Here is a 27,834-nt window from a genome sequence, read left to right on the forward strand (position 1 = left end):
CATACAGGGGGATCAAGTTTGATTTTCCTCTCTAAATGCAGTTTTGTGTAGCTCAGGGTGGAGACGAGCTGCATGGATGCAGTGGTTAAGGGCAGCAGAGCTTGCAGTGGCTCAGGGCAGGGCTGTCCACATGCAGTGCAGTGCTCCTGCACTGAGTACAGTGAATATTTGGTGCTTTACCACGGCTCTAGGGCTCTCAGTGGCATTCTGTGGGAATCCAAGTGGTCCTGGCTAAAAGCAGCAGAAAGTTTGCTGAGCTGCTGACCCAGTGTGACCATTCACAACTTAGGTGACCTCCTGATGCCCTCCAGCAGTCAGGCTGGACTCAGGCCTGGTAAAAAGCAGATGTTGCACCTGTGCTAAATATTTCATTCCTCAGCTTGGCTAATTTCTACATAAACATTGAATTTTAATATGTATGTAAGCTCTTTCCTGGCGAGAGAAGTGTTCAGTGATGTGTTTAAATGAAATGCTGCTGCTTTTGGTTAGGACTGGGAAGGTGCTTGAAATAAAGCCCATTTTGAGAGCTTTGCTAACTGAATGCCATTGATTTGTCTCTCTATTTTTTTAATGTCTATGATTTTAAAAAAACAAACACAATGAGGTTAATGTTGCGATATTCTTCTAGATGGGCAGCAGATCTGGGAAATGGAGGCAACAGTGGACAAGGACAAGAGCCAGCCCGTAAGTATGGACCACTGGGTGTCCTCTCCTGCAGCTGCTGTGCACAGCTTGTGCTCAAGGGGAGCTTCCAGGGGCACCCCAGGAGCAGAGAGCAGCAATGCCACGATGAGCAAGTGGCAAATGCTGCAGCAGTGCCTGTGCTGCAGCGATTCCTGCAGCAGTAACCCCCCAGGGCAGGCACAGCTGGGTTCTGTCCTGTGCCAGCCCAGGCTCTGCAGGCTGCTGCCTCCTGTGCCAGCCCTGGCTGCTGGCTCCAAATCCAGCTCTGTCCTGCAGGGTTTCCAGTGCTCTTTGGAGGGAAGGAGCCCCTCTGCTCCCCTGGCTTGCTGGGACCTTGCTTGGGCAGCAGAGCTCTCAGGAGCCAGCAGTGGCACTGCCATGGGCCGTGCCTGCCTGGGAGGCAGCAGGATAAATCAACAGCCTACAGAATAATTGAGTTATTCCGACAAAAAGAGGGAATTCTGCAGTGCAAGCTCCTTTATCAAGCACTGTGGGATTAGCAGAGCTTCTGCATTTGTCACCATTTCATGTTTTATTTGTAGCTGAGACTTCTCTCTCCAAGTTCAGGACAGCACCAAGTGCAGGAGGGATACAGTCCATAGAAACCAACTTGTCAGTACCAAAAATCTTCTGGTCTTTCACCATCTGCCCCTTTTTCCTCATACCCTTCTTTACAGGGGTGAGCAGGGAGATTCCTCTTGCTGTGGAGGCGTAGCAAGGGGAGCTGCACACAAACCCTGGCCAGCCCCAGGTGCTCATCCCTTCCTGTGCCCTGTGTTATTTATTTCAGAGCATGCTTTTTGTGGAAATACCCGAGTACAGGAACAAGCACATCCGCACAGCCGTGAAGGTGAATTTCTATGTCATCAATGGCAAAAGGAAAAGAAGCCAGCCCCAGCACTTCACCTATCACCCAGGTAATTCTCAGGGACAGAGCCACTTGTTATCCACGTTCGTGAACAGGATTTGATTTTCTGTTCTGTTGTTTTCTTGCTGTTCCTTGAGGATCTAGATGTTGCTAATTTAATTCAGCACTCGACAGCTGCTTAGTTTAAAAGATGCCTGTGATTGATGGTCAGGAACTTCCATCAGTTTGGGGTGTCAGTTATCTGTTATTTGGGCAATGGGCTGATGCTGCCCCATTCACTTGGTGGAAGTTGGCCAAGAGTCTCAGTGGGAACAGGCTCAGTCTGGGACATGGTGTGACCCTCAGGAAACCACGAGTGTTGCCTTCTCTGACGTGTCCAGCAATAAGAAAACATCAGATCTGGGAAAGGACTTGGGATGGAGGAAGGCAAGCAGTATATACTCTTCAGAGTGAGGCTAGCTGAGAAAAATAGAAATGCTTTTGTGATGTTCTTCCTCTGGGGGATTGGTGAGCCGTGTCACAATAAATATAACAGGATTACTAATGAGATTCCCAGAATTTCTCAGCTTTGGCTGGGGGGAAAATATTGTGAGAAAATCAGAGTATTGTGTTTGTGGAAAGCAACGAGTATAAAATAACAGCACCAGATTTTATGCAAGCTTCAAATGATGTCTTAATTTGACTTGTCTCTAAGGAAAGGCAAACATTAGTTCAGACTCTTTATTTTGCTCTACACCAGCCTGAAAATCTCTGGTCCTCTCCATGAATTTGTGAACTCGATAGGGTATCACCAATGTGAAGGGTTTGTACAGTTGCTAAATTGTGCTGAACAGTATTGAGAAGCACACTTCTATCTAAATACAATCCCTAAAATAGACCACTTAGGAGAAGGAATCTTTACTTCCAGACAGGAATTTTACATGACCATTGTGTGGTGTTTCTGTAGTGAGTTTTGGGGAATATGTGACAAAAAAATCATTGGAAATGTAGAGGACCATCATTTTCCCCACCAGGATTCATACAACCCTTACTAAATCATGGTCTTTTAAATGATGGTGTCAGACAGGTCTTCAGCTCTCAGCACTGGGGAAACTTTGTACAGCAGAGACAAAACTCTAAAATAGTTCAGCTCTGCCTTTGGTCACTTGTTAAATGTTTGGCAGAAAGATGGAGAATTGTTTATGTCCTGGGATTTCTATTGATTCAGTCTCCTTTGAGATGGAAGTACTGCACGAAACACCTGTCTATGACTTCTTATTTTGTCTGTGTTCCTGAATGGCCCTTAAATGAATTGAAACAGGGGCTGAAGTGTTGAATTTTTCAATGTTAGCAATTTGTGGTTCACTAGTACATTAAAGATTTTTCAAGAATCTCTTAGCACAGAGTGCTTCGAAGAATCTTTGCCGTGTTGCACGTGGGTGATTTATTAAACTCGGTGCTTGTGACATATGAATTTACGCACGCAAATCTTGTAAAAGGCTTAAATCTCTTATTGCTTCAAGGAAAACCTCTCTGTTTCTCCTCAGCTCGTTACGAATAACGTCCTTTGCATGCTTTATTCTAGTACCATCCATCAAAACAGAGCCCATTGATGACTATGATCCAGCCCTAATCTGCAGTGCAGTGCACAGTGCTCTGGGGACAGTAACACAGCCTTACTATTCACAGCACACAATGGCCACCGAGTCCCCTTCCTGCCTGGTGGCCACCATGGCTCCTTGCCAGCAGCTGCGCTCGGGCCTCTCCTCTCCCGACTCGCGGTACCAGCAGCACAGCCCGGCCGTGGTTTACCAAAGGAGCAAGAGCCTGAGCCCCAGCCAGCTGGGCTACCAGCAGCCCGGCCTGGTGGCCACGGCCGTGGCGGATGCCCAGCGCTCCGTGCTGGTGCACGCCGCGTCCCCGGCCCAGAGCGTGGCCGTGCTGCAGCCATCGCCGGGCCAGCCGCCGCAGCAGCAGCAGCAGCAGCAGCAGCCCGCTCCCGTCATCCACTACTCGCCCACCAGCCAGCAGCTGAGGTGCGGCGGCCACCAGGAGTTCCAGCACATCATGTGCTGTGAGAATTTCCCCGCCGGCGCGGCCCGAGGCGGGCAGCCCCCGGCCAGCCCGGCGCAGAGGCTCAGCCCCGGCTCCTACCCCGGCGTCATCCAGCAGCAGGCGGCCCCGGGCCAGCGGGCGAGCAAGAGCAGCGAGCAGAAGGACGTGCTGCCGGCTGGAGTGACCATCAAGCAGGAGCAGAACCTGGACCAGGCCTACCTGGATGATGGTGAGCGCTGTGCCCCGCTCAGGGCGGCTTGGCTGGAGGGAGGGTGAGGTTGGAGCTGTCAGTGTTCCTCGGCGCGGTCCCCTTTGGTGGGGGGGACATCTGCTGTGTCAGGCTGGATTTGGGAATTCCTGAGGTGCGTTTTTGGCTGGTGGCAAAGCGCTTTGGCCACTCAGCCCCAGGACCCCTCTGCTTGCTCCGTGCCACGGGCTCGGCTGCCACGTTGAGCTGGTCCCATTTTGTCTCCCTTTGCCGAAGGTTCCATCGCCAGCTTGGGAAATGGCAGATCTGAAATGACACGCGCTTCTTAATTATTTTATTATATTTCTTCGTATCAGGGCAAAGTCCACTTTGTAAAATGCTCTTGTACATTTTGTACCAAAAAAAAGCCCATTGAGCAATCTATCAAGGCCTGTAATGAATGGGGTAGTGCTGCAGGCAAAACCATTGCAGATGTTCTAGATGAACAGTGGGACATTGATAAGTAAAACAGTGCTGTTCTTTTGTGGTGAGTCAGCTGATTTAGCCTTTAGGAATGAACACAACTTAGAGTAAAGCTTTCTTTGAACATATCCTGCTTATTCTTAGGTAGGCAGCTATTGGCAGTCTGGTGGATTGGTTCTTTTATTAAAGCATGTTTCAGGCAGGAGGAAATCAATGCAAAATTAATAGTGGAGCTGGACACTGCAATCACAGAGAGCAGCAGCAAACCCAACACTGATTTTAGTGGGAGCAGAGCGAGGCTGCTGGAAATATTGCTGCAAATGCAGGATGTTCCTGTGCAGGAAGTGCAGATTGTCACAAATGGGAGCTCTGCTCTCCTCTCCGTGCAGGCAGTGGCAGGCTCCATCTCCTGGGTGTGCACCAGGATGTGCTCCAAGCACCCAGCAGTTTGGGATTGCTCCTGCCCTTACCTGCAGTTGTGAAATTGTGCCTGTGAAAGCTCTGCTCTCCTCAGCTTGGGTCCTGAGTGCTCTGTGTGGTGTGCAGCCTTCGCTGCTGGCTTTGTGGGCAGAGTTTGGATGGTTTCCTCTCTTAGCTGTGTTTGCAGAGTGGTCAATGCAGCTTTGGTGCCATTGCAGTAAAATCTGGAGAGTTTTTACTGGTTCCCTTCTCTGGGCAGGAGATTCAGTGGTAAATTTAACTTGGGAGATCCACTTTTCATTCAGAGAATTGGGCATGATAACAAAGCAAGAGAATCTTTCTGACAGGAGAACTAAACACTGTTATTTAGGGAAGCTGAGAGATTCTTCCATGTTTTTAAAAATACTTGGTAAACACCTTGTAAAAGAAAGTAAAAGAGAAAGCTTTTACTTCAAGATTCTGTCTTCAAAGTCAAGCTGTAGTCCACATAAGTTAATTTTCCTGGTTTTGAACCAGGCCAGTGACGCCCAAGTGCAGCACAGCTCTCCAGGAATGCACTCAGCCTCCCTGCTGAGGGAGACACCAGGCAGGAGAGCAGCAGCTCAGAATGAAATCCAGGCTTCTCCTTGAATCATCTTGACTTGATTGCAGCTAGAGATTGCTTTATCAGTCGTGCCACCCATGTCAGGCCAGGCAGGATGGGCCAAGTGCAGCCTCTTTACTGACCTCAGTGATCTGATATCAGCTGGAAGTGTGACTTAGAGAATTGTGATTTACTTTAGGGCTTTGCAAAGCGTTTTCATTCTGAAACGTTCAGGACTTGAATTGAAAAGCCACATTGTTTGCTGCTGGGGAAAAGTGACTCAGAACATAACAAAAGCCATGTTTTTCCTGACTAGAAAGTTTGGGTTTGTGCTTTATAGTATTAAAAGAAAGCAAACCTAAAGGATTATGGAGGCTTTGCCCTTAAATCCCTTTTATCCAGAAAGCTCTTGTGAGATGAAGTGAGCTGTGAGGTCCTGCAGTGATTTTCACGGGCAGACACGGAGCTGCTGCTGGCCCAGGCAGCCTTGGCATGAGCCAGCTGCTGCTGCTGCTGCTGCTGGGCTCTTGGGCAATCACTGCTGGTGCCTCTCACTTCCCTTTGCTCTTCCTCCCTTCCCCCATCTTCCTCCTCCCCCTGCCTTGTTCTCCTTTCTCCAGAGTTCTGCTGACATCCAGCTTTCGTCCCTTCGCTCTCGTGGCCTCCTCTCACCAGCCCTTGCCCGCTGCCTTCATGGCTGACCCACAGCCTTGGTGTTCTGGGCTTTGCTTCTATTCTGAGCTTTGCCACAACTTGTGCAGTGACCTGGGCATGGCAGTTCCTCATTCCTGGAGCTGGTGCCTCTCAGAGTGGGCACGCTGAGAGTGCTGGGGCTGTCCTGGCAGTGACCGGGGCAGAGCATCCCAAAGTGACACCCTTGTCATTGCCTCTCTCAGCTCCCTGGAGTCCCTGCTGGCAGCACCCCTCATTGTCTTCTTCTCCTCCCTGCTGTAAAAAGATGTTATTTGTCCTTCCTGAGACCGTGGCTTGGCTTTGCTCAGAGCCCTCAGTGCTCCACAGGGCACAAACACAGGAACTCAGCACATTTAACCTGCCTTGAAAAGGAGGATCCCAGGCCTGCGGGCTCTCGAGGTTGGGTGCAGCCAAACCAGCCTGGAGCCCAAGGCAGGTGATGGCAAGGATTTACCATCTGCTGATGGGTTTTGCTGTGTGCCAGGAGAGCTTGGTGCCCAGCTGGTGCCCTCCCCAGCCCCTTGGTGATGGTTTCAGCAGAGCTGTAGCAGGTTTCTGGCCCTGCTGCAGATGTGCAGAGCTGCCACTTGCTTTCTGGAAGGAGACACTGGCCCCTGTGCCCGGGGAGGAGGTGCCCAGCCCAGCCTGGGGTGCCTCTGCAGCTTCCCAGCCTTCCCCTCGCAGCCAGAAGGACAAACCAGGCTCACAGGAAGGAAGGCTCCACTACCAGTCAGAGAGGGTGGATTTGGATATGCGCCCATCAGGGACTGATGCAAATCCAGCATTGCCACACATTGCCTTCACACACCTACTCCTCCATGTTTCTCTGTGAAATTTGTGTATCTGTAACTTTCTGATAGCAAATACGGGGAGGAATCCCCAGAGGAGGGGACTGTTCATGAATCATGGCCAGGGAAACCTGTGTTACACACCTCTGCTCAGAGATGCATTACTGCTGGAATGACTTTGGGGTGAGGAGAGTGTCAGGAGTGTCCCTGAGTGTAGGAGACCCTTGAGGATACATCAGGTGCCCAGGCCAGTGCTGGCGGGCAGGGATCAGCCTCAAGAGATCAGCATCTGCAAGTGAAAGCCATGGGGTGACAGAGTGATAAGCTCCTTTCAGCCCAGGCCTCATCTTAATATTATTCATAACCAAACCGCCCACGAAGGTAAAAGTTACCCAAACAATCGCATAAATATGTTGACAAACAGAATGTAGTTCCTCCAGCGCCCTCAGAGCACTGAGATTAACTCTTTACAGCACAAAGCCAGCTCAGAATGTAGTTCTTGGCAGCACTGTCTGCAGGCCCTGATGGGGCAGGGGCGAGGGGGTGAGCAGGGCTGGGGCACTGACTGTGCTCCTCCTGCAGACCACTGGGCTCCTGTGCAGCTCCTGTGCAGCTCCTGTGCAGCTCCTGTGCAGCTCCCCAGCTGGGACACAGACATGGGGCTCAATTCCATGCACAGACCATGGCTGTGCACTCATGCTTGTGTAGCTTGAGTGTTACCAGCCTGCCTGCCTTAGATTGAGATCTTTTCAGTTCAGCTGTCAGGCTGAACTTTGCAAAGAAAAATGATTGTCATTGTTCAAATAGTAACTGTCTAACCACATCTGACACTCCGAAGTCTCTGCTGGATACAGCAGCTCTAAATTATTTTTGGTGCACAGTGATCTCCCCTGAGGAGGAGAGGAGCGAGGTTTAGGCTGTGTCGTGGTTTATCAGGCTGCTGATCAGCAGAGATGGTTTATAGTGAGCTCAGGTATTTCGCAGAAAACTTCAGGCCTCAGATATTTCTTTAGAAAGCGGCTGTGCAGGATGTGCAGTGTGGTCCTCACATCACCCAGCACTCCGGATCACCTCCATGCCAAGCTGCGTGCTGCCTTGTGCAGTTTTACTCATCCAGGAGCACTCAGGGTGTTACATCCCTGCATTTCCTTCCTGTGTTCTTCCATTGAACAGTGAGAAAACCCTCAGCCTGTGCCCATGCACCGTGGCATGAAGTCCTCATCCCTTCTTCCCTTCACCTCCAGCAGGAAGCTTTCTCTTCTTTTCTGGCCAGCTCCGTTCTCCTTGGGCAGGGAGTGCCCCCAGGACACCCTGTCAGAGCCCAGAGTGCTGCTGCCAGCCTGTCCTGGGGGCTGTGGCTGGGTGCTGGCACATCCTGAGCACCCTGCCGGCCCTGCCCGTGGCTCAGGGCTGGCACAGGCAGCTCCTGCCAGCCGGGGGTTCCAGAGGGAGCCCCTCTGAGCACTGAGCTGCACTGGCAGTGCCAGGGGGCTGGAGGGCAGCTGCTTTTCTCCTGAACCTGGCTTGAGCCCGTGCACAGGCAGCACAGAGGATGCTGGCCCCAGGGACACGATTTGGGTCGGTTTGGAGTTGTTTGCATCTCGTGTCCACACACAGAGTTAAGTAGCAGGACAAGGCAGAGGGGACTGTTCTTGTTTCCTGGCATTTTAGACAGGGGTGAATTTGAATCCTACAGACGGGCTGGGGTTCAGTTTCGAGCAGCTATTTGCATCTAAAAAAGCCATGCTCTGTTTTTAATTAGAACTCCTTCTCATAGAAGGTGTGGTCACTTCTGCTCAGGCAGAGTTTGACTAAGAGTTAAGCCTGTATGTTCTCCAAAACATTTTGCTCAAACACTCTAGCAAATCTCTGTATTCATCAGGCTCATTCCTGAAGCTCTGACTCACATTATTACAGATTTTCTGTTCTCTGCTGGGACCTTGCAGCACTCCCTCGGTACACTGCAGCTTTATTTTTGGATCACTGCTCTTGTGGGTTTGTGTTAGGATCTCCATGCCCCTGTCCTATGCCTTGCTTTTCTAGAGGCAATATAAAAAGAGAAAAAGCCATCGTTCTGCTCCCAAAACCCCAAAGTCTGCTGGCAGGAAGTAGAAAGATTGCTCTGTTAGGAGGAAGGTCTGGGTTCAGTCTGAGCTTGGTCTTTCAGAAAAGTATTTAACTTCCCTGTGCTTCAGCTTACCATTATTAAAAAGTACCTTATCCTTCCCTCTTGTACAGTTAGGCATTAATTAATTTGTGTTAGCAGCACACACAGATTCTCAGAAAAAACCCTACACTTGTATACCTGAATATGAAGTATTTGTATTGTTATAGCAGGCTTCATCTGATCTTCTTCTTCTTCACCTCTAGCAACAATTCAGTGTTTAAAAGTTGAGACAAATCCAGCCCCATTTGAAGACTGCCCTTTCCCCAGCAGCCCCAAAGCATGCAAACCAAAACAAAGCGAGAAAAAGAAAAACCCATACATCCCAAATCAGCAGTGGAGGAAGGAAGAAAATGAATCGAGTGATTAAAACCATCGTTCCACTGGCACCCCTTTGTTCTGGAGCTCAGGAATCTTTAATTGGTGCAGTCAGTGCCCACGGGCAGTTGTGTCACAAAGCGTTTCCTGTGGAGGAGCACAGGAACATGCAGAGCCCATTGGGAGCCCAGGGCTGCACGAGGGGCACGTGGGCACTGCTGCCTCCTCCGTGGGCACCTGGTCAATAGACCCCAGTTCTGGGACCTGAGGTGGAAGGCACGTCCCCCGTTGGAGGCTGGCTGGTATCAGCTGAAAGCACTCAGCTTTTGGGAGCCATCAGGCACATTTCAATGATAGTTTTGAAATAGTGGCAAAGAGTTACTTGAAAAAAAGGACTTGTTCGTGCAGTTGGGAATTGAAAGCTTCTAAACCACAATAAAGTCCTTTCCCAGACTTGCTGTCCATTTAGTCCTAGCTCATGGCATTCTTTAGACAGTCTGAATCACAGGCAGCAGACAGCTCTTACAAAGGAGACCATAGACACCCATCTGTTGGGAGGCATCTGCCAAAATAGACCATACATTTACTTTTATTCCTTCAATCCACTTTCAATTTAAAGGGGTAATAACAATAACATTTTTCACTCCAGTGCAGGGAAATGGTAATGAATTAAAGTTATTCTGCTGCAGAAGGAGGCAGACAGGCTTGTCCCCAGCTCTCACAGAGGGATGAAGTGGGATCAAAGCTTTTGAGGGATTTGGCTCCAGCTGGGGCAAGAAGTCAGTGGTAAAAGTGTGGCTTTCCTGGGGAATCCCAGACTTCCAGGTCCCCCCAGGTGTGCAGGAGCTGGAGCAGGGCTGTGCTGCGGGTGGTTAAATGGTGCTGCACTGGAGGGAGGGGCTGGCAGAGCTCGTGTCTCCTCTCTCTGCCTTTCACAGGCTCAGTCCCTCCAGGAGTGTCTGTCAGGGAGCTGGAGCTGCTTTCCAGCACTGAGCAGTGGCTGGCAGGTCACTGGCACTGGGGCCAGCCTGCCAGAGACATTCTCAGTTCTTGGGGATGAGTCTGGACGCTGAGCAAAACTTGTGTGAGCAGTGCAGGGTGTGAGGAAAAGGGATCTTCTGCAAGCTGGGAGTGACTCTGGTGCTTCACACAGAAATTCTGTCAGTGCAGTCAAAATCGTAACAGTTTTGACAAAAGTGTTTTAAAAATGGGGACTTTGGTGATGAGAGGTGTGCAGCTAGAAAATTGTTTATAGCAAAACCGTGTGAAGTAGGAAAGGATTAACTCATTCTAGTGCTGAATTCTCCATTTTGCATTGAACCAGAGCAGTGCTCTCTGAAAACCTCGAGCAGGGTTTGTGTTACACTCCGGCAGCTCACCACAGAGCTGTGCTGGTTAAGGTGGTTGGGGTTTTTTTTTCAATTTTATTTTGCTAACACAGCTATTATAGTGAAAACCCTGGTAGAGACACAGCTCTGCTGGTGTCAAACCCTGGGACCAGCAGAGTCAGGCCGAGTCAGGGAACACAGCAGCTCCTTCAGCACAGGGATTTGTGCTGGGGTGACTCTGCACGGGCAGGGGGTTTGTTCCTGCTCAGCTGGGGTAGCTGATAGAATAAATATGAACATCAGGGGAAACAGAAGGGGTTTTGATGTGACAGTAACTGCAGAGCTCAGCCTGCTTGGTCTGTTGACCACCTCAGAATGAATCCCAGTAACTCCCAGCAAAGGTGATGCACTGAGCTGGGCTCATGCACAGGAGCAGGCTGTGCTGGGGGGCCTTGTACCTGCAGCAAGGTGGGTGTTTGCCAATAACATCCTCTTAGCTTAGATCATAAAATCCTCTTAGCTCATCCATCTTCAAAATGGGCATGATCTAATTGAATATTAATCAGTGAACCAGCTCACATCCATGGCAGCTCGAGGCTTTTGCTAATTCTTTACAATTTCATTGCAGTTCTTGGAACATTAATAGCAATTTAAAAGTCCCTGTGCAGGTGACTTTTCTTACTGATCTTTTCAGATCAATCCAAAATAAACCCAAAATGTTAAAAATATAAACCTGGATGGTTTGGGCTTTCACAATTCAGACAGACAACACTGATGCAACTTTGGGGCGGGAGGTTGATTGCATGATTTAAAAACCAGTCTCATGATTGCTGGAGGCCTGACTCATGAGCCCTGAACGCCTGGGTTTGGCACTGCTGCTCCTCACAGCTTCACTTGGTACAAACTGGGTTAATGCTAGGAATATGCAGAGGTGGGGAAAAGATCTTTTCTCCCCTTAAAGCTCGATGTGATAATTGGGAGGATTCGGCTCCTCCTGGCTCTTGAAAAGGCAACTCGGGTCCTTTTTGAGCTGCACTTTGAAATGTTGGGAGCAGCTGCTCAGAGTCTTGCTGCTCGGAACAGTTTGGGAAACATCTGCACATTTTTTTAACTGTTGTGAAATAAAATGCTTGGCAAGAATAGCCATCTTAAAGATCTACAATCTTTTAGTGGTGCAAACTGAAAGGCAGTTATAAAGTCTTCTGCTGTAGAAAAATGCCTGGATTCTCAGCATTACTCTCCCAAGCAGAATTTCTCAGCTCAGGTCACCTCCTGCCAGGGATAGTTGGTGGGGGACTTCTTGTCTGTATAGACCTCTTGTCTCACAAGAATGGAGGCCTAGAATTGATTAGCTTAAAATCCATTTTTTCCCACCAGTTTTTAATAGTTTGTTATAAATAATAATGTAAATATTTATTTTTAATTAACTATACATATAGCAATATGATAATAATTTCAATCAGTATTTATTGATAAGTCTCTGGCCATTTTTAAATTAAGAAAATGAGGATGAATCATCTGAGTTTCCCATCCCAGTTAGTTTTCTTGTGAGAACTCAGAGCAGTGAGAGCTGCTTTTCTGCCCAGCAGAAGCTGGTATGGCCTTGCACTGCCCAACCACTTTATTGCCGTTTCCTCACCAGTTCCAAGAGACTTCTGTGCTCACATTTGGGTGCAGTGAGTGCTTAGGGGCATTTTTAAAGCAAATGTGCAAGACAATCCTGCACTGGCTGTGGGAGGTGCTGCATGACCTAATAGGTGACTGCAGCTCCTCTGACGTGAAAAGCAAGCAGCACATCCCTGGCTGTGCCAGAGGGAGAGTCAGGGAGGAACAAATACTTGGAGACCATAAAACTCCCTTCAGCACTTTAGCTGCTCCTTTGGCTTTTCAGGCAGGTGCTGGCTTTCTCACTCTCACTCTGTAATACAACTTTTTCTGTGTTTACCAAGAAGAAACCTAAAGTGTATAAACAATGCAGTCGTGTCTGAATCATCACTCTGAGTCCCCATGCTTCAGCTTTGCAAGCACAGAGCTCTGGGCATACATCCAGCTGGGAATTTCACAGATGACTCCTCGCTCTAAGAGGGGTCTGCACAAAAACCTGAAATCCAAGGATTCCCAATTTTGTGAGCGTCCACATCTTCCAGTTTGTGTGCACATCTCCAAGGGATGCTGCAGTCTGTTTGGAATTAAAACTCTGATCTCAACAAATTTGCATGACTAATGGTCTGCAAGTGACTGAAAACTTGTCTTGAGTTGGATTTAACCAGTGTTAGGTATAAAAGAGTTAAATCTTCAGCTACTGTTAGCTGGAGTCAAACTGAGGATCACACAGCTTCCCCAGGAGCAGCTCTTAGTGACCCAGTGACAAACAAGGCTGACACTCCTCATCTTCTTACACCTCCTCTTCATCCACACAGTTCCCGTTTTAATCAAGCCATGTCCTTTTGTGGATTTTCATTTTGGAAACTTTGTACTCCAAAATCTAAACAAGCCTCTGCCTTCAGCTGAACAAACACTACTTCTTTAGAGTGAGATCACAATTTCGATGTAGTGAGAAAAGGATTGTTGACTTCTGCCTGTGGATGTTGGAGTGCTAGGCTTCCACCTGAGGGGGGATTTTTCCACGTGGGTGATTGTCAGGAGTGGAAGTACAGGTCAGAAGGGGCCGTGGGCATTGGGAAGGGCTGGCTGTGCACCACACTCTGTGCTCTGCAGGAACCTGAGACCCTGCACAGACCCTGGGGTGATGTCCCTGCACAGTGCCAGCAGCGTGGTCCTTTCTCAGCAGTGACTTGCCCTGACTCTCTGCAAGGAGTAACTTGGGCCAGGGCAGAAGCAGCAGTAAATTAGAAAAGTGTGAGTTTGCAATCGTTCCCTGTGCCAGGGCAGTCTAGTCAAAGATTCCCAAATTGTGGTGTGGTTTGGTCTGGTTTGGTTTGCTTTCTTAATGATGAATGACTTCATCAGCCGTGAATGAATGGAGTCAAATGTAGGACAAATAGTGAGACACATGAATGACTCCTGTGACATTTGCAGTGGATGGGTGCTGGTTTATTTAGGTGGTTTCTAAGTTTCTTTGGAAAGAGTGAGAGTGACTAAAAGAAGGGGAACCACTTCATAAGTATGGGGGTCAATGGTGAAATTACTGTGACAGTTAAACCTCCCTGGGCTCAGCATCTGTCATTATGAGCAGCTCAGCCTCGGTTCTTTGGTAAAATCTGGGTTCCAGGAGACTCCACAGCCACGGGGCCAGAGGCCTGGCTGGTGGAGCAGACACTGATTCCCTTTGTGGTCAGATACCTCCCAGTGCTGGGTCTTCATCAGACACTTGTGGGTCTCCAGTTCTGCCCAGGAGGCAGCAGGGCTGCTCTGCTGGAGTGCAGAGGAATCTGGGCTTAGGACTCAGGGAAGTGCCCCAGTTCAAGTCACTGCAGATGAAGTCATTATAATTCTGTACAAATCAACATTTGCAAAGGCTGGAAAAGGCTGCTGTTTGTCTGAAAATCTACTAGGCATCAGGCAAATCCAGGCTTAAATCAGGACTGAGGCAAACATGAGGGGAACTTTTAGCAGCTGCATTTTTTAATTGTAGTTTGGGTTGTATATCTTTTCTTCCTTAGAATTGCATTGCATTTTCTCTTATCTGATTTCTTCTGCACCATTGCTCATTGCTTTGAGTAGGATGCTGTCTCCTTCCTTGGAAAGGAGTCCAAGATTGCAGCATCTGAGACTCCAGCAGGTAGACCCTGATTTTCAGCTAGGTAGGCTGGGTTACATGAGGGCTCTTTTGAGGCCATCCTGCAGTTTCACACCCTTAAATAACTTAGTGGTGTTGTAAGATATGTTTCCTTTTTTTAAAGAATGCCATTGATTTTTATACAATTTTTTCTTCAGGACAATTTTACAGGCTGTTATAAAAACACAAAACTAGTGTAATGTCTGTTTTAGAAATTAGTATCTCAGGCCCTTTGTTTTGTTCTTGGTTACACTTCATCGCTCTTCAAAACTAACATAAATTTTAGATCAAGATTATGACTTCAGAGAATCTCAGGCTGTTCAGATAATGGTCTTGGTTTAGGTGCAGCACTAAATGCTCCTCCAGTGTGTCATGCAGAAACACATCTCTGCTTTCAGAGCTTGCTGCTGAGTATTGTAAATGCAGGCGAACTCAATGGGAAGAAATGATGATGTTTGACTCAATTCAGAAGGCTGAATGATTTCTTTATTATAACTATGTTAAAATACATTAATATACTATATAAAAGGAGGAAACTAAAACTACAAAATACTTTCCCTGACCCTATCTCTAATTCTAACCTAACTCGTGACCCTCTCTGAGAGCCCAGCCCCAGGTGGGTTGGATTGGCCACCAGGCTCCAACAATCCTCACCAGAATCCAACCAAGCACTCACCCCAGGTAAACAAATCATCCAGCCTCTAATCCATGAGGAATCCTGGAATTACTGCAGGGATGCCTTGGTTTCAGCAGGCTGTGTGAGCAGCACAAGGCACTCGTGTCCTGCTGAGCGAGCACCAGCACTGCTCGGCTCTGCTGGCAGGATGGACCCTGTGGGATACAGGGCTGGCAGAGGGCACCTGCCCAGCCCCGGAGTGCCCCAGGACCCTGTGGGATACAGGGCTGGCAGAGGGCACCCGGAGTGCCCCAGGGCAGAGCCCCTGCGGGTCTCTCTCCTCACCACGCCTCGCCATGCGCCAGTCTGGGGAGTCCCTGTCTGTGGCACGGAGGCAGGGACGCTTTGGCAGGGCAAGAAGCGAGGAAATTCATTTTCTTGTCTCTCGAAAACAGCGCGGCCATCACGCCCGGACGGCTCGAATTTGTTATGATAGCAAAACAAATTCTATGGAAACCATTGTGAGCCCTGAGCGGGGCTGCCCAGGAGAGCTGGGGAAAGCCGCTTTTGTTTGTTGTGCTTGGCATCGCTCTGCTCTGGATGAAGATGCTTTAATTTTGTGGGGAGACCCAAGAGAGCATTCCTCTTTTTCCATACCAGAAAGCCTTCCAAGCTGGCATAAGCGTCCCCTCTTTCCAGCTGCTCCTTTCCAAACACACTGTGCCTCCTAAAGATAGTCTTTACAGTGGCTGGGGCTGGTGGAAAACATGAAGCCTGCATGGATTAGCACAGGAATTCATTTGGGCTGACGAATTGGGTTTCCCTCTATAAACAGCAGTAGTGTTTTCATCTTCTGGACAGCACAGCCAGCTTCACGTCCCCCTGCTGCTCGCCCTGCCCTCCGCCTGTGTCCAGCCCAGCTGAGAGCACAGCAAGGCCTCTTGTGGGGGCTGGAAAACAGCACGTGTTCCACGAGGTGTTTGCACCTATCTCCCCTCTCAGACAGGCTTTTTTCCAACCCTTAGAAGAGGTGGTGGGGTTATTTTGTTGGGCTGGGTTTTTTTCCTGCAGTTTATTTTTCTTTCCAGGTAAAAGGGAAATTAAAGTAGTCCTTTCTCCCTGGCTTAGTGACCTTACAAGCAGCCCACACGATGTATTTTCTTTTCTGCTTTGTTTAATTTAAGTACAACGTGTTTAGCATCGGCAGGAGTTGGGGATTCTCTAGAGAGGATTTTGCCTCCTTTTTTCCCCCCAGGGCCCTGCATAGCATCGCTGCCTCCAGGGCCATCCTGCCCCTGCCAGGGGAGCACCTCCAGCACAGCACTGCTCCAAATACATTTCCCTATCACTTATGCTTTCTTTTATAGCTTGCTTAGTAAATATAATGATGGGGGGTTATTAATCACCCCACATGGTTCCCATGGTTGCTCAGGAAAGGTGTGAAGGCCAATTTCATGATCAGGCTGCATTTACTGGTGGTTTGTATTTACCTGATTCAGTGATGGATGATTTTATCCACACCCCTGAGTAACTGAGTGTGGAATTGCAGCTCTGGATAAAAATGGGGAGATTTGGTCTTCAGCTGGCAAGTGGAAGAATTGTTCAGGTAGTAAAGCTCTGTCCCTTAACTCTACCTAATCACTCTGTTTTCACATGTATAACCCTCACCCCGTTGAAGATTTGTTCCTTGAAAATAAGTGTCAGCAAGCCCCCACCTCCTCATAACACCGCAGTCTTCCCTACCCTTTCAAGGCACTCTGACCCAGCCTGTGCTCTTTCTAAATCATAGATAGTATTGATTTTTCCCATCATAAGATGGGACTTTAAAAAACCAACTGCAGAAAAGCAGAAAACCAGCAATTGGGTAGCAGTGCTGTAATGATTCACAGTTTTATTGATGAATACACATTTGTGCAGTCTCCATGCTCCCATGGTGTGATCACAGGGGAGTTTAGCCCCATTCCCACCAGAGTGAGGAGGGGGTTGCCCAAGGGGAGCTGGGGGTGCTCTCAGGACAGGCTTTCATGTCTGGGTCCTCCAAGCAAACTCCCTGGCTGCCAGGGGTTTGCAGCTGGAACATCAGCCACACGAGGCAAACAAAACCCAGCAGATTTCCAAAAGGCTAACAGCTGGATGCAGCTGGCATTCTTGAATTAGGAAAAGCCCAAAGCAGTTGCTCTTCCCCCCTTCCCATGCTGGGCAGCAGCAGGGCCAGGCTGGGCACCTCACACCACTGGAGAAAAGGAGAACAGCTGGGGGTGTTTCTGGGCACCCAGAAATGAGAAGGGGGGAGTCCCCACTGGGGCCAGTCACCCTCCTGAGTCACAGGAATTGCCTGTCCTGTGGCCAGAAGGCTGCAGCCTGTCTCTCCTGAGGGTCATCCCGCCCTCAGCTGGATGACCAAACCCTCTGGAGGCTCGGCTGTCTCTGCTCCCCGTGGTGATTTCCAGCCCAAAGATAAACTGTGTGATTATTTTTGGTGTTGGTTAGTCATGCCGAGGGGTTGCTTACAGTGCTGTTGAGGGGACCCCAAGGAAAGCCCTGTGGTGTGACCCATGTGTGACCCAGCCAGGGCACAGCACGCTCCCAGCCCACCAGCAGGATGCTGGCTGCTGACTTGGCCATGAGACATAACCCAGCTCTGCTTGAGGGGCTCTCCCAAGGCCTCTGGTTGCTGTCAGTTCAAAACAGGGGAAGTTTCCAGTTCTGTGATGCTCCTTCTGCCCTCTCCCAGGACCCGTTGTAGCATAAACTTGTTCTGAAGTTGCCAAGGCTTACCCACCCACTTCAGCCTGAGCAAATTTTAGCTGAAGAGCAGAAACATGCAGCCTCGGGGATAGTCTGGCTTTTCCCATCACTCCCACCTTTAGGTCTCTTGATGTGGCATTTTGCAGTACCTGGGATATTCCCTCCTGTTCACCAGGCTGTTTTGGCACAGCTGCAGTGTGGCTGGAAGCGTGGCACTCACTTGCTGCCACGCAGTCCCGCAGTGCCAGGGGACAGCCAGAGCTGGCTGGGATGGGCTCTGCAGCTGGCCTGCAGCCCATGGCCAAGGGCTGGAGCCTCTCAGCTCGTGGGGGAGCACAGGTCAGGATGGACACGTCCTGCTGCCTTGTTTGGCTTCTGCCCTCCCCTGAGCCCGTGGCAGATGCAGCAGCCGGTGGCATGCAGCCGTCAGCGCTGTCCCAGAGGCTGTGGCAGCGCTGTCACTCCGTGGTGGTGATGGTGGTGAGGTCCCATCACGGTGCTGCACAGCCTTCTTCAGGTGATGCTACGAGAGCATGTGAGGAGTCAGCCGTGCCTCCCCAGCACCAGCCAGCCCTCAGAGGTACAGAGCCTCTGCTGGGCATCCCAAAGGCCATTCCCTTGGGAACATCCCAAAGGCTGTGTCCTTGGGCCATCCCAAAGGCCATTCCCAGTCCTGCTCAGGACATCTCTGTGGTGTTCCCAGAGGTGTTGGGCACGGCCTGTACCACATCCCGAGGGTGACTGCCTTGTCCCTGGGTGTGTTTGATATCTGACACGTGGCTGGATGTCCAACCCCAGTGCTTCAGCCAAGACTGAGTGGTGCCCAATTCCCTTTGGGAACATGGTGCCCAGGTCCCTTTAGGAAAGTGGTGCCCAGGTCCCTTTGGGAATGTGGTGCCCAGGTCCCTTTGGGAATGTGGTGCTCAAGTCCCTTTGGGAATGTGGTGCTCGAGTCCCTTTGGGAACGTGGTGCCCAGGTTCCCTTTGGGTGTACAGGTGCCGGTGGCTCCGTGTGGCTGTGCTGCTCTGTGTGTGTGAGCCGGGGCGTTTCTCTCCTGCTGGCAGCCGCCCTCCTGCCAGCCCTGCTCCCAGAGCCTTGCAGGGATGTGCCCTTGGCCCTGGCTGCTGCTGGCTGTTCCAGCTGTCTGTGCTGCTTCCCCACTGCAGGACAGACAGAATTCCCATTGAATCCCTGCCAGCTGCTGCTGCTGTGTGCTGTGCTCCGATGAGATCATGTCAAACCTAAGCAAGCTTCATCTTTCTCTTCGGCAGGGGTGTTTTGTCGTGCTGCGGCTCCAAAGACGCCGTTGTTGGGTTGGAATTCTCCCAGGAAGTGCAGCAGTGCATGGTTAAATGCAAAGTAATAGGTTCAGTGTGAGCCACAGACAGAGCTCTGAGCTGCCTGAGCACACGTGTGTGCAGGGAGGACGTGGTTACACAGCTGCTGAGAACTCAGGAGAGATCAGGATGGGCTTGCCAGGTATCCCAGACCTTGCAGCTGCCCCTGGGACAGGATTTACCTCCTGCCTGCTGCCGTGGGGATCCACACAGCCCCCAGACCTCACAGCTGGAAAACTGGGGATGGCTCATCATTAAATCCTGGGAAGGATTCCCTGGGGCAGCCTCTTTGGGTGGTAGTTCCTACGTCTTAATCTGGAATTGGGATATCTGAAATAATTGAGGGAGATCTGGAAATAATTGAGGGCTGATTTCTGAACAAATGTAGGTTATTGCTGTTGTGGTGAGGTTGGGAATTGCCCAACCTCAGTAGTACAGGCTGCACTGCAGCTAGAGGTGAACCTCCACTGGACATGGAGGAGCTCATTCTGTTTCTGGTAATTGATAGCCATTCTTCTCTCTTTCCTTGAATCTTTTTTCTTTACTTTCATCTTCTCTTCATATTGAAAACAAAAGTTTTCTCGTTCATGCCAGTGATTCAGATTGAAACTTTGAAGTCTTTGGATGATGCAGATAGCATTTTTCTTGCTCTCCCAAGCTGTTTACTGTCAGATCTTCCTGGCCTTCTTGAGCAAGATGTAAAACCAGTTACAGTATCTGCTCCCCGTGGTCTTTTGCACTCCTTTTTCCAGTTATCCATGTCTCTTCTAATTAGGTCTATCTCGTGGTCTCTGATTTATACATATACCCCATAGTATTATATAGTCTTTTTATTAGTACATTATTTTATGGTAGGAACCCCAGCACTCTGTTGTGGCAGATGCTGCTTTGACTCCAAAGTTAAAAAAAGCAGTTCCTCCCTCAAAGGAGTTCCAGTCAAAGTGCAAAGTAAGAGCAAACAGCTGGATGTGGGCAGACACACAGTATCTTGTATGTGGCACCTCCTTGACATTATTAGATGTGAATTGTAACACTCTGTCAGTAACCAGTTAAATATTTCATGGTCTGGATGCTCTCCAGCTGCCTTGGGAGCAGTAACTGCAGCCCCCAAAGCTGGGCTGCTGCTGCCAGGAGCTGCAGAGCTGCTGCCCATCTCTGCCCGTGGCCTTGGAGGCAGTTCCCAAAGCGGGGAAGAATCTTCCCCCAAAGATTCATTAGTGGAAGGATGTGGAGGCATAGCAGAAAAAAAATCCGTGTGTTAGAGTGACTTTGTGTGTTCCCCTGCTCAGTGTGGTGCCTGTTGCCCATAGTCTCCTGGAAATCGAGCAGATGGGAACAAATGCCTTGTGCAGGCTGGCTGGGCTGAGGAATTGCAAGCAGGGGGAGATTTGCATGTCTGGGCCAGAGGAGAGCTGGGTTTGCTTGGCAGAATTCCTCACAGGCCACTTGTGCATCTTCCCTGTTACCTTAGGATAGGGATTTTCTGCTGTTTCCCCTGAGAACCAGGCTCAGAATTCAGTTCAGACAGGTCAGGAGGGAAAGCTGGAGTGGGGATGGGCTGGGGTTCTGCAGGGGGGCACAGTCCTTCAGAGGGGACATTGCAGAGTGAGCACACAGCACAAGACAAGATGCCAGGGAATTAGAGCCAGTGAATAGTTTTGTGGATTAATAGACATAAGCACTAGAGCTCAAGGGAGGGAAACAGATTCCATTATTGACTGTTCATCCCCTGCAATACTGCCTAAAGGGATGGCTAATATGGTTTGTTTTCCCTTAATTAAATATTTGTTACATGGTTTGTTTCCCCTCAATTAAATATTTGTTCTGGTTGTTCCTTTGTGACAGGAATAAAAAAGCAGCAGCATTGCCTATCTTGTACTTTCAGCTAATCCTGAACATGCTGTAACTGTTCTGCTGTCCTCCCCCCAGTTATTTCCTGTAAAAAATTGCTTTCTCGCATCCATTCTCTTTTCTCTCTCTGCTTTTGAATCACTTTGCTGAATGACTCATCCTGCCCCAGAAAATAGGTTAACTCTAGGAGAATGATGAAACTGCACAGTGACATGTGGATTGTTGCTGGTGTGCTTTCCCTGCAGCTGCTGTTTTAGAGGTGTTGTGGTATCCAGTACCAATTTCATCAGGTTTTAAACCATGAGGTGCTGCTGCAGAGAAGAGTTGTCACCAGACTCCTTTGTCATGCTGGTTTGGATCTAAAAGAAATATGTCTTAATACCAAATGGCACTGCTGGTCTCAGCAGTTTGGATCAAATCCCTGAGGTCCAAACCATGCACAATAAACCAGGCAGGAGCACACTTCTCCCTCGAGCTTTGCAGCAGCAGCAACAGTCAAAACAAGAGTTAGCAGTGATAAAATGAGGACTCTTGTCTTGTGTTTCCTAAGCTCCAGTCCATCAGCCTAATATTTCTGCATGGGTTTAGCCAAGTAACGTGGCTTATAAAATGAACTCCATCCCCTTCTGGTATAAGTTTTTGTGTATTTATTTATTATGTGCTCATTCTACTTGGAATATTTTACTTGGTCTTGTTGCATGTAAACTAAAGCTAAATACAAACTCCATCTTTTCTCAGTAATCACTGGCTATCAGCGAGAGAGAGCCAACTCCATGACTCAAACACGTGTCCCTTCCCTTGCAGTGCAGCCAAAACTCTCTGGCATCAGAGTGCTGCAGAATGAAAGTCATATCTAAATATATGTGAGCAGAAAGAAAGTCAGTTAAAAAAAGACTTTGTTATGGAAAGCTACTACAAACCAAATCCACGGTGGCCTGGAGTTCCTCATCACACCCAGGCTGATCTAGTTTTCCACTTTCAAGGTACTGTTCCCAAAGCAGCTGCTGACACTCGTGGAGGAGCTGCCCAGAGCCAGCTGAGCTCCTCGCAGCCCCTTTCTGCCTCTGCCTGGTGACTGAACAGACTTCAGGCCTTGATAAAGCACAGGATATTTATCACCATCCCAGCAAACAAGAGCACAGCAGCTTTTGTTTCATGCCCATGTAGTTCTGGCAGTGCCAGCACTGATTCTCAGAGCCAGTTCTTGGTCAGGGAACTGGGAAGGGCCTGGGCAGAGCCTGGCCCCAGGTGCCACCCTGAGCACCATCCTTGGGTTTGGTGTCTGCAGTGCTCTGGACTGGGCAGAGAAAGGGGCAGAGAATGAGATCTAAAGAAACAGAAACACCCCAGTTTGCTGGGGTGCCTCTCCCAAGTGTCTGACACAACCCCTCTAAGCTCAGGGAGTGTGAGCCTGCAGGACAGCTCCAAGGGCTGCCCACAGACATTTGCTGAAGCCTGCTGGGGCAGGAGGAAAAGGGCAGAAATTGTTCCTGAAAGTGCCTCTTCTTCCTCCAGTCTGTGTGTAGGCAGGGCTTGCACCAGTCTTAGAACTGTCTGCTGAAAAAAGTGGTGACTAAATACTGAAATCCATTGAGCAAACAGGAAATCACACTCTGGAGCAAAGATTGCTCTTTGTGGTGCTGCTACAGCCAGCAGCCCAGGATAGAATCCCAGCTCGTGTGTGTGCATGTGTGTCCTGCAAATATCACAATTCCCTGGCTCATGGAAGAGTGCCTCAAAAACTTAACTCAGTGGATTCAAACAGGGATCAAATGGATTAAATCACTGAAAGCACCGCAGATGGCACCCATCACCCTTAGGACTGTTCCCTTCAGCTCACTGTAGGGCAGCCTTTGGCAGCTGGTTCTGCAGGAGAACGTGTCATTTGTGCTCCGACTCTCATTCTGCCCCATTTCATTTGTGCTCTAACTCTCCTTCAGCCCCATTTCTGTGTCATTTGTGCTCTGACTCTCCTGCTGCCTGGGTGATGGTGCTTTGAGATCCAAAGTGTTTGAAGTCCAGCCTCAGGACTTTAGAGGAGCCCTGTAGGGCTCTTGGGATGCTTCTCTCTGCTGCATCCCCCAGGGGCAGAGGGGATCTGCTGAGGGTGGAGCTCATCCTGTGCAGGTCAGCATCCTCCCAGGCTGTTTTCCCTCAGCTGAGCAGGGATTGTTGGAGTTCCATGAGTGTGACCTCACAGACTTTGTGTGTTTTCCAGCCCAAAGCAGGGCTGGGACAGCTCTGCTCCTGCAGGGATGCTTTGGGCCATATGGCAGGATGGTGACAGAGCTCCATGCCCTGGAGTTCCCCCATTCCTCTCTAGGTCACTTTTCCTGCCAGCTTTGGGGCATTGTTTTGTAGTGGCTGCTGATCTTTTCTGGAAGTACAGTGACAATAATGAAAGTGCTTAGCGTTTCTGAGGTGCTGTCACAGACAGATTTGTGTTTTGAGTACTTCCTTCCTGCTAGTTTTGATCTACAGTGAGTTTAGGGCATTGCAATTTTTTTAGCAGAAATGCTATCTCTATTTTTTACTCTTTTCTTGCCGGCACACCCAGCTTCCTGTTAAACATTTTGGGTAGGACAGTACTAAAGATACCAATTGTTTGATTTTTGCACCTCGCTCTGGCACTGTACTGAAATGTAAGGGAAGGATTTGTAAATGTCATGAGTGCAATCCAGATCCTGTAAATCCAGAGCAGTTCAGATATTGATTTCAGTTGGGATGGGCTTTAGCCAAAAATATGCATTTTATTTAGATTCTGTTTTCCATCAGATATCTGTATTATGTTGCTAAATTCATGGAAAGATGCCAGTGGGTTTGGAGTCTTGCTACTCCTACAGCAAAAATGCACCCTGGGACTTGAGTTGCCACTTAGTTTGAGTCAGCAACCTCTTCCAAGAGTTTGCTTAATTAATGGAGGTGACCTGATTGTTGTTGGGCTGGAGGGTGCTGGGGAGGGTCGCAGCTCACACAAACTCTGTATTACAAAGCAGGACAAGGCAGAAAAGTTGCAGGGTGCATCTCTTGGCATTATTTCAGTGAGGAGGAAACCCTGGTTTTGATGTTAATTAAACCTTTACAGCTGAGAACATCTCAGTGATTGTATGTCCCCATTTTCCAGAAAAAGAAAGGCTTTATTTGCTGTTGGTTTCTAAAACAACCCCACGTGCTCTCAGTACTTTTCCCCAGCAGCTTGTGGGGCTTGGGCTCCTTGTGCCTGGTGCCCCCAAATTGGTGTTTCCCAGCCAAGGAGTTGCTGTGCTCTCGTGTGCAGAAGCTGATTTTCCAGGATGCAGAATATAAAATAGGCTGTGTACTGAGTGGGAGGTTCCAGGGTATGATACGTGGCTGCACAATCCTTGGGAGCCAAGTAAAATACTTCTTTTCTATATATAGTCACCTGAAATCCAGCAGCAAAGGCACTTCTGAGTCTTGCACTCAAAACTTAGCTTTTAAGAAGCACTTTTTGCTCCTTAATATTGCAATTTTTTAAATTATTATTTCCACGTGGTTTTGCAGGAGTGCCAAATACTTTCACAGTGAATTCAAAAGAAATCTAAAAATATTTTTTTAAAAAGGCAGAAAATTCTAAATACTGCTTTTTCCCGAGGAAAATAATTCACCTTATTTTGTTTGAAGTGAAGACTGTAACTTTCATGATTTCTTTGCCCAGATCTCTCCTGTTCTGTACAATATGGCAAAATCTGATTTTCACAGCCACTGGGGTTGGATGTCTCCATGAAAAAGGACTGCCTTTGGGTCTGCCATAACTGTGTTGGATCTTACCTGGGCACTGGGCTGAGGGCAGAAGTGAATTTTGCAAAAGGCAGGGACGAGTCTGGCCTCACTCCCAGGTCACAGGGACCCCCTGGGCCTCTGGAGCCCCAGAGCAAAGGATCAGCTTTTCACCTTTTGGCACCAATTTGGGACTGCACGTTTTTCAATATTCATTTTTAGATAATATCAGTTGAGAAAAGAAGGGGAAAAAAATGAAAATCTAGTGCTGGATCTGAGCAAACAGAAAGGTCAGTGGTTGAGTTCTGCCTTATGTGTTGTGTATGGTGAAATGTCCTTTTTGAAATTAACCCATGAAATAGAGGAGTAGCTGAAAGCTGTAACACTTGGCCATGCAACATAGGTCAAAGGTTACCTTTTTTTCTCAAAAATGGTTTTGCAAATCTTTTTCAGAGCTGATAGATACACACCTTAGCTGGATACAAAACATTATATGAAAAAGAATGACTGTGATCTTTGATCCAAGCAATCAAAAAGAAAGGTAATTGGTATTTTTCTGCCTTTTCTCCAGCTGTGTGTTTCTCTTAACCTTTATTTATTTTTTTTTTTTAATTAAGAAGTCATGCCCCTTTTTATTTGGCGTAGAGGGTTTAAAATATTTAATTTTATTTAATTTTTTAAAAAATATTCTTTTTCTTCCCTACTTGTGTAGCACAGAGTTGTCCCGAGGTAGCTGGGGCCTGGTGGGCAGGGAAGGAGAGGTGGGGCTGTGCATGCTGGGCTGAAGCATCTAAAGGATCCCATCCTTCTGGGCAGGGCAGCTTGGAGGGCACTCTGCCAGCCCAGGCTCAGCTTTCCTGCACCAGCTGCTGCCCAGGGCTTGGCTTTGCATGTCCCAGTTCCCCTGGGCATGGCGGGACGTGGAGCACTGCAGGGAGGAGCCACTGGGGTGAGCTTTGCCTTCTCTGAGGAGCCCCTCTCTGCTGGAGGATCCCCAGAGGTCAGTGCCACGTGTGTGGTACATCCATGGCATCCTGGTACCCAGGGGCATCTGTGGGATTGTCCCCAGAGGTCACTGGAACATCCATGGCATCCCTGTGCCCAGGGGGATCTGTGGGATTGTCCCCAAAGGTCAGTGCCACATGTGTGGTACATCCATGGCATCCCTGGTGCCCAGGGGGATCCGTGGGGTGGCACAGGTGTGGAGGGGTGTGAGTGTGGCACCTTCACAGGGGGGCACTGCCACCTCAAAGGGGCTCCTCTTGTCCCTGGGCTGCTGGGCCACAGCCCAGTGTCACCCCGTGGGGACACAGTCCAGTGTCACCCCACGGGGACACAGCCCAGTGTCACCCCGTGGGGACACAGCCCAGTGTCACCCCACGGGGACACAGCCCAGTGTCACCCCACGGGGACACAGCCCAGTTTCCAGCTGTCAGTGGGGCTGGAGCAGGGGCTGGTGCCCACCAGAGGGACACAGACTGTGCCCCCCTAATTCCAGCAGCCTCTGGGTCACCCCCTGGGCATCCCCAGGCTCTGTCCCGCTCCTGGACAGCAGCATGTGCCAGAGGACACCCTGAAGGAGCTGGCCTCGTGGCAGCTGTCATTTCAATATCTTTCTTTATGATTTAATCTTTCATTATCTTTGCATATGTGCCTCTGGCCTCATTTAATCAGTTCTCTCATTAAACAGATCAATAGTGCTGTGCTCCAGAGCAGCCAGTGCCAGGCACCTTAACTAACAATGTTTTATTTAGTAACCACATAACCTGCTGTTCCTCTCAGCTAGAAATGAGCAAATAATGAGAACTGATACTTGAGGCACATTTTAACCACACCACCAAAAAGAGATGGCTGGGAGTTCACAAGAGCAGGTCCAGCCCATGCAGGGGCTTCCTCTGAGGTTTGGTTCAGGCTCGGTTTGCTGGTTTGGCTCAGCCAGATTTGGTTCAGGCTGTTTTCTGGTTTGGTCCAGCTCAGTTTTCTGGTTTGGTCCAGGCTCAGTTTGCTGATTTGGCTTAGCCAGGTTTAGTTCAGCCAGATTTGGTTCAGGCTGTTTTCTGGTTTGCTCCAGTCTGAGTTGCTGGTTTGGTTCAGGCTCAGTTTTCTGGTTTGCTCCAGGCTCAGTTTGCTGATTTGGCTCAGCCAGATTTGGTCCAGGCTCAGTTTTCTGGTTTGCTCCAGGCTCAGTTTGGTGGTTTGCTCCAGGCTCAGTTTGGTGGTTTGGTTCAGGCTCAGTTTGCTGGTTTGGTTCAGGCTCAGTTTGCTGGTTTGGTCCAGGCTCAGTTTTCTGGTTTGCTCCAGGCTCAGTTTGGTGGTTTGCTCCAGGCTCAGTTTGGTGGTTTGCTCCAGGCTCAGTTTGGTGGTTTGGTTCAGGCTCAGTTTTCTGGTTTGGTCCAGGTTCAGTTTGCTGTTTGGTTCAGGCTCAGTTTGCTGGTTTGCTCCAGGCTCAGTTTGCTGGTTTGGTCCAGGCTCAGTTTGCGGGTTTGCTCCAGGCTCAGTTTGCTGGTTTGGTTCAGGCTCAGTTTGCTGGTTTGCTCCAGGCTCAGTTTGCTGGTTTGCACCAGCCTCTGTTGAAGCCCAGGTCTCTTGGGCACCCCTGGATCTGGGTACACGTGCCCCCAGTTCTGGAGCAGACCCCCAGGGATGTGTGATTGCACTGGCCTTGGGCTGGAGGTGATTTCAAGCTTGGAGAGCGAGCCATGCTTGGGATCATTCCTGGTCATTTACAAATTGATTGGGTTTAGGGACTCTGGTTGTAGGTTTTAGTGCTGGGACAAGCCCAGACACACGCTGGTGATGCCCAGCTTAACCTGCACCCAACACTCCTCTCACATTGGGTCTGGGTGAAGTTCAGGGTGACTGTGGGACATTCAGGCCAGCTGATAACAGGGAGCTCTTGACATTCAGGTTCTCACAAAAACCCCAATTTTCCACGTGGAAGAGCTGGCAGGGAGCAGTCCTGGGTGTGCCTGTCCGTGGGGTTAATGCTTCAGGCTGTTCCCCTGCAGCTTTTTGAGCCCTGATCAGGCTGCAGCCCCCTGGAACCTCAGCCCACAGAAGCCACTGCTGACCTCAGGGGAGGGAAAGTGAAGTTTGCAGGCTGAGTCAGCACTTCAGCACAGCATCCACCCTGCCCAGAGCCGGCCCAGGCAGGGAACAGCCACAGCTGGACCCCTCAAAGCCCCTTCAGGGAGCTCCACTCAACTATCTGCCGTGTCTCACTTAATATTTAACCCCTCCTAGATGCAGATGAC

The 27,834-nt window shown here is 49.3% G+C and overlaps 1 protein-coding gene across 9 annotated transcripts in view; it reads left to right on the top strand.

The window, feature by feature from the left end:
• NFATC2 (nuclear factor of activated T cells 2) overlaps positions 1-27,834 on the top strand; it is a 92,202-nt gene that overhangs the window by 56,781 nt on the left and 7,587 nt on the right. For 8 of the 9 annotated variants that reach the window (XM_085558321.1, XM_085558317.1, XM_085558318.1 and 5 more), the window contains exons 7-9: positions 629-684; positions 1,475-1,601; positions 3,117-3,815. In XM_085558321.1, the coding sequence (XP_085414447.1) occupies positions 629-684; positions 1,475-1,601; positions 3,117-3,815 (882 nt within the window). Of the gene's footprint in view, positions 1-628; positions 685-1,474; positions 1,602-3,116; positions 3,816-25,033; positions 25,122-27,834 lie in introns of all 9 variants that reach the window. The other variant, XM_085558314.1, reaches the window with a different exon arrangement.

The sequence above is a fragment of the Lonchura striata genome, chromosome 20 (genome assembly GCF_050655825.1).
Source record: "Lonchura striata isolate lonStrDom1 chromosome 20, ASM5065582v1, whole genome shotgun sequence".
Classification (NCBI taxonomy): Eukaryota; Metazoa; Chordata; class Aves; order Passeriformes; family Estrildidae; genus Lonchura; species Lonchura striata.